Here is a 12,036-nt window from a genome sequence, read left to right on the forward strand (position 1 = left end):
TGATAGGCCTTGAGAAGCTAGAGTGCACTAAGAAAGTTGATCATGCTATTTCCTATGTTTTCTTTGGGAAGTTAAATTGAAGGTTAGAAACTGTGTCTTTTGGTTATGAGCTCCCATTTTCAAACTTTTCTTCTAATTGACCTTGAAAGTTTACTTGTGGACAAGTAAAGTTCTAGTTTGGGGAGTTGATATATCTTGTGTATTTACATAGTTTTAGCAATCATTTTAGTTTTCAATTTGTCCATTTAGATGCATTTAGAGTAGATTTAGGTGCATTGCATATACATTTGTCTCTATTAGGTGATGGAGATGCTATTTGGTGAGTTTGGAACCTTTGGAGATGGTTTAGAGACAAGAAAGGTGATTTTGGTTCATAAGACGAGTTCCCAACTTTCCCAGCGGCCCACTACTCCCTGCCCGATATCTGGAAGATGCAGCGGCCAAACGACAAGAAACATGCCGCTGGAGTGTGCAGCGGCCTTCTGCAGCGGCCAAATGACATGTCAAAAACCAGCTACGACACTTAGAAAAATATGCGCTTCTGTTTTTACCAACATTTTATCCAAATTATCTTGGGTCAACCCATGCTTGTTGGGTCGACCCATCTCGTTTTTATGCCACTATAAATACTTTTTAGACCTTATCTTAGGACTTATCTTGTTTTCTATCTAATCAAAAGCCAATTTTGGGTGAAAAATCTAATCTTGATCATAATTTCTTATCTTTGCTTGATTACTTTGACCATTAATCATGTTTTGATTTGGATCAACTAATGATCTAGTGTCTACCATGATTATGAGTAAGTAGTCATCATTTAATTCATGGGTTAGGATGATTTAGGATGATTAAGTGATGATCTAGAATGTTTAGAGTAGATTAATGTGTTTCCTTGCTTGATTGAGTGATCTTAATGCTAAGCTTGAGTTGGTCATTCTGGTTTAGAACTCTAGACATTTCATTGCCCGGAAGGTGTTCGATGAAATGTCTAAGCCAACTCATCAAGCTCTTAGCTTACCCTACCAAAGGGATTTGATGTTAGGGGAGTTAGGAAAGTTGAATGATCTATCCTTAATGAGAAATTTGATGTTTGATCATGAGAGTAAATGAGCTTTTATCTTGGAAGAGAACTTGTTTACAATTGATATCTAGACTTAGGAGAATGTGTTGATTGAAACTTTGTCATTTTAGATTTAATCTTAGTCATCTGAAATCAAAATTCTATGCCCATGATTCCTCTTTATTCCAATTGATTGAAAGTTGTTGTTTAGTTGCTTTAGGAAACATGTTAGATTGATTGAAACCACTTATCTTATTGATTGTATTTAGCTTAATTGAAAACCTGAATTCTCTTTGATTCAAAACTCTTATAAATGGATTGCATCTTAATTACTATGATGATTTGATTATTGGACCCCTGAAAAGTCCATTTCAGCCATCAATATCAATCTCAGCTGATGTTGCGAGACTCAGGCTCAGCTAGCACAAACAAATCAATTCCATTCACCAAAACACACAAATCTGACAACTACAAAAATCGAATCCATTTAGCAAATTCCGTCACTGAAACGAGAGCATGAACCATCTAAACCTACCTGATCAGATTCATTGAATAGGATGGTATTTTAGATGAACCCATTTCTCCGACTTATAACTAGGTGATCACTTTTTTTTTTTTTAACTATATAAAAGGGTGAAACAATCGTATTTTTGTTTTTGAAATACCAGCCCTTTAAGTGATATTTTTCTCTCTTGAATTTTAACTACAAATCAATTCTCAGATAATCCCGGTGTTTTGAAACCTGATCCGGACCCACGGTTGAACCGGTAAACCCGGTGACCTAGAAAAAATCTGGTTTAGATTTTGTTGAAAACCCAATATTTAGAAACCCGCAAAAACAAAGTATAACCTAGAGTTATCCGTTCGTATTCGGCTAATAACAATTCGGAGTTAAATTTGTTTTGTACCACCCTTCGGGGTTAAATAACACTCCTGGTATTTCTTACATTTTGAACCGAGTACGGATCTGATTTTTTTGTTTGAGTTCAGTTCAGACTTCGGTTTACAAATTTTATGCCCATGCCTACTTTAAATAAAGAGAAAATTAGATTATATAAAGTTTCACCGAAAATTAAAAGAGAACTATAACTTTTATCTACCATCAAAAGTCATATTAGATTCATTCCATCAATTAAATATATTTTTAATTATTTACATTAATCTATTAAACATTTATAAAAACCCTTAATAATTATAAAGATATTAATAATAAATCAATTTTAACTGTAAATTCAAATTTTACTTTTAATTATAACAAAATCTATTGAGAAAATATCTAACAAAATCTTACCAATTTTTTAAATATTGCTTTGAAATAGTGCATTGATTAATTTTGTAATTAATAATTTAGTGTTAAATAAAATTTTATTATAAGAAAAATTATATGCTATTTCTTATAAATTTTATAATTATAGTTTATATTATTTTAAAGTTATATATTTATAAAATAAAAAGTTACCTGCAAAGATGTGCGGATCAAAAAGTCTAGTTACACTACCACAAAAAAATGGTGTTTTGTAAACATCAAGCTGAGTCCAAAAACATCCCCTATATATTATTTGTGAAACATTACAACTTCTTTTTGTAGCTACGTGTCATCACTAAAATAATTTTTAGAATTATTAGAGAAATATGTTGATACATCTAATTATATTATAAGCTTTTTATTAAACTAACCATAAATTTATTATTAATGTCATTTATTATTTCCTTAAATAAAGAATATTGAATTGCCTAATGTGGCTAAAGTATATATGACAATTAATGATTTTGAATAATAAATATCTGATAAAAAAATAATATATCTTCTATCAAATTTGTTTAATTTTAAACTATTAAAATAATTTAAAAAAAATCACAATAACCATATTATAAAAATTTAGATTTTTCTGTATATGTTATATTTTAAATTTTAAAAAATGACTATAAATTACTAAAACTATTAAAAGCCACGCATTCAAATTTTGTGATCCATGGTTTAAAATTTTTGTTATGACAAAAAAATGATTACAAAATCATGTAAGTAAAAAGTCTCATTTAATTAGTAATTAAGATTAAAAGATATATATATCGTAAAGTAAAATATTTACGATATAAAATACAGAAATATTTTAATTTTAAAATTTACTTTGAACATTGTTTCCTTGATAAAATATTTGAACAAATATTGACAAATTATTTTTTTTAAATTATAAATTACTAAAACTATTAATCCCACGATGAATATTTTGTTTTCAGTAATTTAAAGTTTTTGACTATCAAATTTTTACAAAAATTGTTTGGATTAATAAAATTGATTTATACGTTCGCACCAATTTAATTATATATGTAATAGTTACCGACTTTTAATTATTCAATACATGTTTATTAAATATGTAAGAACATATAATACATAAAATAATTTTTATATATAATGTTTATTCCGCGCAAGGCGTGGGTCTTAATCTAGTAGTTTAATTAAAGGGACAGTAAATAATTGAATTTTGGGGAGTTTTGCAATCCAAACTCTAGGTATTGTGAATACCTCGATCGACTAGTTTGAATAAGTTCTATATGTTCTCCCTATTTTATCTTTATTTTTTTTAAATCACTATATTTTACCAATCATATTATAGTTTTATTTTTAAAAGTAAAGGCTACATCAAATTTATTAATTTTACCAATTATGCTTTAACTTCTTTTTTTAAAAGCTTCAATGAAAAAGTTGAATTATAACCTTCAAAAGAGAAAGAAAATAATTTACAAAAAGAAAGAGCCAACAACATCTTTGAGATCATTGCAGTACGTAGCTTCTAAGCATGTCTGTTCGAAACTGATAACATTCAAAAAGCCTAATCAGTGAGTGAGATCTATATAGTTTCTCATGACTTAGAGGGTCTCCCTCTATGCTAGTCTGAATTGACATCACGGCTTACACCAACACCCCAGCTTCTCCATCCACTGACTCTAGATCGGCAGCAAAAGATTCTGCAACGTTTTAAGGACTAATTAAACTTAACAGCCAAATAGTTTAACTAATAAGTGCAATTGAAATGAAGCATAACTAGGTGCTAACAATCCATCAAGAAATGTAGTTAGAATTGTCGGCAATCTTTTTGCGCACAAACCAATAGCTGCAATATCAGCTGAAAATCTCCTGTTTGGGTCTTCAATATAATCCTGGAAAAGTCTCACGGTTAAAAAATTCAGTAGATGAACATATCATTTCTGCTAATAAAAAGGGACAAGAAGACGATGCTTATTTAACAAAACCTTAAGAAGCTGTTATTATACCGGTAAGCCAAATGATCACGCAAACTTTGCATCATAACCAGGAAATTCTGTAAATGATCTATTGATAAAGTAGCACCTCAAACTCTCTCAAAATCGAAGAGATAGATCAAGTGTCTGCAATGAGAGAAAGCATCTCCAGATTATGTGCTTTAACTTTCTATGCATCTGACGAACAAAGTAGTTTCTTAAAATACACAACATATGTTGTCAAACCTTAAACCAAAAAATATCATGAGTCACTACTTTCACTCATCTATGTTGAAAACAATTCAATTTTATTATATCTTAATTTATATCACTTAAAGCTGTTTATAATTAGATGATTTTAATTTTTCACTTGTCAAAATACTTTTTAAGAAATTTATAAATTATTTTTAAGATCAACTACATCAGAAGACTTTCTTGGAGACTCAGACGGCTTTCTGGGGCTATATTCGTAAAATGAGTTCTGTTTTTTTGTTTGGTCGCAAGGGGTTGGCTGTAATTTCACAAGGCTTTTAGGTTAGTTTTGTATTCAAGTTTGGATATATAGTTTTGCATTTAAAATCAAGTTTTGAGTCATATTTGGCAAATCCCCCTTAATAAGCATCGTCTTCTTATCAATTAAAACACTACTATTACATAGTTATAATTTGGACAGTGGATCTTGAATCTTGATACATAGATAATAAAAATTGTAAAGAGACATGTAAAGAGTTTTCAATTTTTCATGAGGTTTTAATTTTTTAAAAGTTAATTTGAAAGTATCAAAAACCTGTGGAAATATACCTAATTTCTAAGAAGAAATACAGGTCACGGATGAACCATTTTTCCGAGTATTCAAATGGTCCTCAAACAATATATAATATCCGCGTGACTATCTGATGGAATATAATGGAATGCCCTCGAATCTAAGCTTTCAAACTCAATCGTCTGCGCACCACTACACTATCACTGCGTGGTTTGATGTTTTAAACTGTTTCATTTGAGAAATTTCATATAATTTTTTTTATAATAAACACATTTTCATATATGTAGCATACATCTTACATTTTCCATGGTGAAATATTGTACATAAAAGTGACCAAAATGCTTTTAAAATAACCTTAAGCATCCATCATCTCCCATCGGTTTTAGCTTTACCCCCAAATGAGAATATATACGAACTAGTAGTCGGATTCGGTCCACTATAAAACCTAGCTGAGTCCACAAAGTCCTCAAACTCGCCAGCATTAATATTACCGCTTCCATCATCAAGACACATACTATCATTTGCATCTAAAAAATCCGGCGCAGGGACAACTTCCGGCGACGGGAACTGCTTCTCGAGATACATAACCACTTGTCTCATCGTAGGTCGAACTTCGGGTGAGTTGTTCGAACAAAGAAGGCCTAGTTTGATAACCATAACAACTTCATCTTCATCATACTCACTGTTCAATCTCCTGTCCACAACATCTCTAATGTCTCCACTTTGCCACCTTGACCAAACCCAATCAACCATTACAAGCTCTTCCGGTAACGCATTTGTCTCAATCGGTCTTCTCCCGCAAGCTACTTCCAATAGAAGCGCACCAAACGCATAAACATCAGTGCTTGTTGTTAACTTTCCTGATTTAGTAAGTTCTGGAGCTAAGTACCCAAACGTACCAACCACTCTTGTAGCTCCAGGGTTCGATCCATGCTCATATAACTTAGCAAGACCGAAATCTCCAACACGCCCGTTCATATCACCGTCTAATAAAACGTTTGCGGCTTTAATATCGCGGTGAATAACGGTTTGTTCCCATCCTTCATGCAAGTAGAGTAAAGCAGAAGCAACCCCTTTGATAATTTTGAAGCGTTGGTCCCAAGTCAAGATAACTTTAGGGGTTTCACCGAACAAGTACATGTCTAAGCTTCCATTAGGCATGAAGTCATAGACCAGGAGCAAATCCTGTCGTCTTCGACACCAACCTAGCAACTGAACAAGATTCCTATGCCTGAGGTGACCAATGCTCGAGACTTCAGACATGAACTCTCGTACACCTTGTCTTGACTCGTGAGAGATTCTTTTGACAGCTACAAACTCTTCTGAATCTGGAAGCTTCCCTTTGTATACTTTCCCGAATCCACCAGACCCGAGAAGCTCCTTGTCCGCAAAACCATTCGTAGCTTTCTTCAGCTCTCTATAAGAGAATCTATGCGGACCAAAGTCAAGCTCCCACTCTTCAACTCTGTCTTCATCTTTGACCTTTTTAATACCAAACATAACTGCGGCGACAAGACCCGCTATGACCAAAAGGGAACAAGAGAGAGATACTCCTAGGATCAAGCCGGGGCTCTTCTTCTTCTTGAGTGGACGTGGAACCCTAGGGAGAGACGGTAGAGACAGAGACAAAGATTCTCCACTCATGTTAAAGTTCCAACCTAAGATGTAATGGGAACTAGCTAGCAAACCGGTCGAAGCAGAGAATCCAACATACATTTCATCTCCAAAGACAGAGGACAGATCTATATTGTAAGAGAGAAGAGACAACTTTGGTTTCTCAGAGAGTGGAGAAAGCTTAATATCTAACCTTTTCTTGTTTGAATCGTAATCAATCCAAGCTTGAATCACTCTACCACTGTCGAGGAACAGCTCTTTCTTCGTTGAGTTTGGGAGAAAATAAGCAGCTGGAGTTGAAGCACTTGACTCCAAACTGTTTATATCGATTCCGACATGGTTATCATTGATGTCCTCAAACTCCAAATCCTTGACGGTATCGAACTCCACAGCGAAGAAGTGGCTAGAGACGTTAGCTCGGCTTGAGTTCAAAATCCCTAAGTACTGGCTAGAAAGAGAGCCTTGGAGATTTGGAGTTGGCGTGATGGTGAAGGCAAGTCCATGACCTCCAAGTGTGACGTACTCTGGAACCATGGCGATTACAAAAGAGGTGGAGAAAGAAAGAGCTCGATTTTGACCGGGTGGCTTGAAACGGATTGGTAAGGAGTAGAAGGCGTGACCAATCACGCGACTTGTGTCCGTTGTGAGCCTGATGGCTCCAGTGCTGGCTATCTCTGTAACTCCTGACATGATTAGATTTGGAGAGGCTTTTTTGAAGCCAATGAAAGAGAAGTCTTGTGTTAGAGATGAAGCCAAGTGTGTGAAGAAGATGAGAAGTAGCCAGACGAAGACAAAGGTCTCCATCAACAATGTGTTTTAGAGTTTTAGATTCTCTGTAAATTGTTTCCTTGTGTGAGAAGTAAAGAGACTTGTATATGGTTGATGAGCTATGATGTTATAGTTCTATTGATATGGTTAGAAAGAGAAAAATTTGATGGTGACAAATGACGATTATGAAAGCATGTAGTGCTGAGAATGATGTTGGTTATTTGGGAACATGTGATTATTTCTAGACAGATCACACACAGTATTATAGTATTCATCAGCAAACTGAACTTACTTCAACTACAATTATACGAGGTTAGTACTATTTAATATATCGATGTTGTTGATATCAGTCGAGATCGTCGGTATTGATTAGTTTAATTAGCAATGAGCAAAGTACTTATACTTTATAAACAAACGATTTAGAAGTTTAACTTAATGGATTTCTTATGTACATATACCATCAACAACTAATTTTGTATTAATTTGTAACCAAGTGTGTTCAAGTTGTATTATAAGTCTAAATAGTTAACCATTTTTTGGTTATGGACGACAAATTAGAGGTTCTGGCTCGTTGTTTGATGATTTTTAAACTGGTATGTTATGGTTTAAAGAAATCTTTAGCACTATTATTTTCGTTCCTTTTAGTTTAATTTACTGATTGACAATCTATATGTACGTAGGTTCAGAAACAATATATGCATGGAATATTTCACTCAAAAAATATTACATGCAGGGAATAATTTGTTTTTAGCTTCAACGTATTTGATAGTTCTGAAAGTTTTTTAAAAGAGTTATTGAGTTGTTTTTATTTTTTCAAACCCCATATATAAATTCCTCGGTTAGTAGTCCTTTCGTTTATATTAAGCATATGTGAGAAAGATAAATCTTAGATTATATTAAGCAGAACATGTTATACGCACACATTGGAGTAACTCAAACGTATACAGCCTGGTCAAGTAATCAGTAACGTGGCTTCGGCACCAGTGACAATGTCTTGAGCAAATGCACTTAACCTGATACCAAGAAAACAACTTTATATACTTTCACCATTCGATAAATTTGATCAGATTAAATATGATAAAAGTATTGCGACACGCATTTCTATATAGATGAATTGTGTGAACGGTTCATCCACTTGACATTGAAAATTATTGAAATGCATGCAGAATTTCAGAAAAGTTGTAGACAATATTCTTGGATTGGCAACAAAATCTAAAGGTCAATAAATCAAATAATAAAGCTATTGAAAGCAAAATGGGAGAAGTCTATATGTTCCGGAGACTATTGGCTTTCGTTCAAAACAAAAGATATGGTTGTTGCAAAGAGATTGATTAAGATAATAAATAACAGATTAATAAAATAATAAAAAACGATTTACGATGATTATAGTGATGACTAAAATGTCAGACAAATATTCAAATGATGAATAACAGATTAATAAAATAATAGAAAATTTTCAACAGAGTAAAATTGAAAAGATTGGCACAGTGAGTTCTATTGTTTTGACCAAATCCAAAGCGGAAGCTAAATAAACAAAAATCGAATCCTCTACCAAAACCAAAACAGCTGGTCTCTAATTCATTATATGTTTCTTAAAAGTGAAAAGATAAACTGACCTCAAATTACTAATATCCACCAATACTAGCGGCTAAATAGCTGTGGGTTTTCCTTATTATAAAGTAACGAAATTATTTATACTGAACCTTAATCAGATGAAGTTACTCTTTCCAGAGTGCCGATCAAAACGAGAATCAAATTATAGATGTACTTTTGTTTTTGATGTGCTTGTAGTGCAAGTGTTATATAAAAGGAATATGTAAGACCAGATTGTAAACTATCAAAAAAGGAAAATACCAATTTAATATAAACCTTAACAGTAGGTTGACACACAAAACAACATGGGATCAAAACCAAACAATAGGGCCAAATAAATTGCCTTTGTCGAAATATCAAATACTTCTCACTAGAAGAGTAAACAATAAACATGTAACTAAGGAATTAAATTTGAAGGACATTAAACCCCCACCAATATTAACAGCCACAAAGCTAGAAATGGGATGTTGCTTAGAGATTCTAAATGAAGCATATATATCAACTCTTTAAATGGCGAGACATATAATCTCACCCATAGGCCATAAGTGTCAAAAACACAAAAAAAAAATCACCCATATTTACTTATAAAGCAAACCCCTCCCTTGATAACTCTTTACCGCATCACAAGGTCAAAGAGAACAAATCAATTGAGTAAAAAACACAAACTAAACCAGTCAGCCTCAACAAGAGTTTGAAGAAATGATTCGAACAATGCTTAAAACTATTAAAAGGGCCTAAAGAACTCTAAAGATCAATAAGAATCACACTTATCAACATTAAGAAAGGAATGATAATCAAATGCTTTCAATGTAGAAGCCACACACCATTTCTCTTAAAAGACAAAAGCTCAGGTTTTTAAACATCAAAGCTCAAAGGCAATTCTACAATCAGCTAACTTCATAAAGCTATCCGCGATGAAAATAATCAGTCAGAAAGACCAGTAGTCACCACCACAAAACAAACAACTAGCTAATTGTCATCTCATTACCGGCACAAAATTGAAAACTTTTGAGAGCTTAATAAACAAAAGTCTATTCTTCCTAACAATTCCAACAGATGGAAACCATAACCACCCCAGCCAAAAGAACGATGCCACCATCACCTATCTAATTATCAGTATGAAGGAGGAACACGAGGCGGAGGAGCACCCCAAAACACGTCGTGTTGAGCCATTTGGTGACCATTTGGCATAAAGTTAGGAGTCATATTATACATCGGCTGCATCGACCCTTCAGTTCCATCATTCCCACTCTTGTTATCATCATTCTCTTTCTCCTTCGCTTCTTCTACTTGTGGTTGTTGTTGCTCATCTTCAATAGGTAACCTTTCGAAACTAGCATTGCAAAACGTAGCAGCGATTACAATAACCGGTCCAGATGCAATAAGCGGTCCAGCGACTCCACCTCCCAAGACTTGACCCTGAGCTCCAGCTAAGTAAATGGTTAAACCAGCAGCTGCAGCCGGAGAACCAGAAGTGGGAAGAAAAGCACCGCACATAGACAAGATCTCAAACTGACCACGAAGAGACACAACTCCTCCAGATGCAGCAGGCTGACGCAGAGTGACATTAGTGACCAAACCGCTACCGCTCAGAACAGAAACGCCTCTCCCTCGTCTACGAGCAAACGCGTTTAAGCTTTCCGCCACGTCAGCACCAGTGGCGATCTCGAGGACATGGCTTTGCAGCGAGTTGGGGCTTTCTTTGGTGATAACCACTGGGTTCTTGGGCTTGTTCTTGGAACCAGGAGGTCTACCCCGCGGACGTCGACCCGTAGACCCGGATCCAGATCCATGTTCGACGGCGGGTAACTCGTCCTGCTCCTCTTGGCTGTTCTGAGTATGAGTGTTAGGGCTTCCACTGTTGTTGGTGAAGTCATGGTCCAATCTTGGATCCGACCGAGTCATATTCGGGTTATTGCTGCTTCTGTGATGCAAAGACGGAGCTGATGACGTCACAGGACTCTCCACTCCTCCTATCGCAACGTTCCCTACCCACCAAGGATTCGCCATTGATTTACTTTTTTTTCCTTCTATCCAGTAAAAATAAAATAAATACCTTTTTCGTGACTTTCAGACAAGAAACTATTATTACAAGAGAGGGAGAAAATCCAAAAACCTTATCTTAAAACTCTAGATTGCATCTTTAACCAAGTTTAAACCAACATGTTGCATGAATCAGACACACGAGACATGGGACATCATTTGTTCTTTATCATATACGTACCTGAATAAAAAAGGGCACCGAAAATAAAAAATCAGATCTATAACACCAAGAAAAATAAACCCATAAACATAAAAATCCAAATTTTATTTTACAATCGAAAATATAAACTTAATGTAAAATCATTTAAAGGAAGTACCTTTGTGTTTTGTTGTTTCTTCTTGTAGAGAGAAAGATAAACCCAAAGATTTGTCTGAGGGGGCAAAGATTTGTACTTGAAAGTAGTAAGAACTTTCTCACCTTCTCTTTCTATTTCGTACTTTGGAAAATATAGGCGTGTGCGTACGTTAGTTAAAAGAACTTTTAGTGGGGCGTACGATAAGGAGTTATGGTGGATGATGAGTTGTTATTTTGATTAGAAGCGGTCCTCTCTCTCTCGACCAGAGCCGTCCTTTTGGACCATTAAACTTTTAGGTGGTCGTGCAAAAGTTTGAGCGAGCTTCTCTAGACACGCCTTGTCTCTTCCAACACACCAGGCCTGGATTGCTCCTACTTAGGAAATTACTAAATTACCCCTGACATCAATTGTCAATTTTTAGATCCATATTTGGTAACAAGTTTGATGGTGGAAGATCAGCTGTAGAAAAGGAGAAAGAAAGTTGACTTTACCTTCGATTGGACTAGAAATTTTAAAATTAAGTTTCAGGCTTTTTTTTTTTTTTTTTTTTTGTCTTCAACTATTGTAGACTCATACGGACTCTGTAAACCAAACCGGATGATCTGCATCCATGTGAACGACAAAAGACGGTTGTTTCCTACCATTGCGTGCTAGTCTATCCG

At 34.6% G+C, this 12,036-nt stretch overlaps 2 protein-coding genes across 6 annotated transcripts; both read right to left on the bottom strand.

Annotated features, from left to right (window-relative positions):
• Positions 1-5,426: 5,426 nt before the first annotated feature.
• On the bottom strand, positions 5,427-7,478 carry LOC106296495 (L-type lectin-domain containing receptor kinase S.4). The gene has a single exon (XM_013732633.1). The coding sequence runs from the start codon at positions 7,476-7,478 to the stop codon at positions 5,427-5,429; it is 2,052 nt and encodes a 683-aa protein (XP_013588087.1).
• A 2,297-nt stretch (positions 7,479-9,775) lies between these two features.
• Positions 9,776-11,614, bottom strand: LOC106296497 (AT-hook motif nuclear-localized protein 15). 5 transcript variants are annotated; one of them, XM_013732638.1, is made up of 3 exons: positions 11,396-11,614; positions 11,152-11,259; positions 9,776-11,023 (listed from the first exon to the last, which is right to left on the bottom strand). In XM_013732638.1, exon 3 carries the CDS (start codon positions 10,938-10,940, stop codon positions 10,149-10,151), a length of 792 nt encoding a protein of 263 aa, XP_013588092.1. In that variant the 5' UTR covers positions 10,941-11,023; positions 11,152-11,259; positions 11,396-11,614; the 3' UTR covers positions 9,776-10,148. The 5 variants fall into 5 exon arrangements, with proteins under 5 accessions (XP_013588092.1, XP_013588090.1, XP_013588089.1 ...); XM_013732636.1 differs by having other exon boundaries at positions 9,776-11,062; positions 11,396-11,612; XM_013732635.1 differs by having other exon boundaries at positions 9,776-11,065; positions 11,396-11,611.
• Positions 11,615-12,036: the final 422 nt, after the last annotated feature.

The sequence above is a fragment of the Brassica oleracea genome, chromosome C6, assembly GCF_000695525.1.
Source record: "Brassica oleracea var. oleracea cultivar TO1000 chromosome C6, BOL, whole genome shotgun sequence".
Taxonomy (NCBI): Eukaryota; Viridiplantae; Streptophyta; class Magnoliopsida; order Brassicales; family Brassicaceae; genus Brassica; species Brassica oleracea.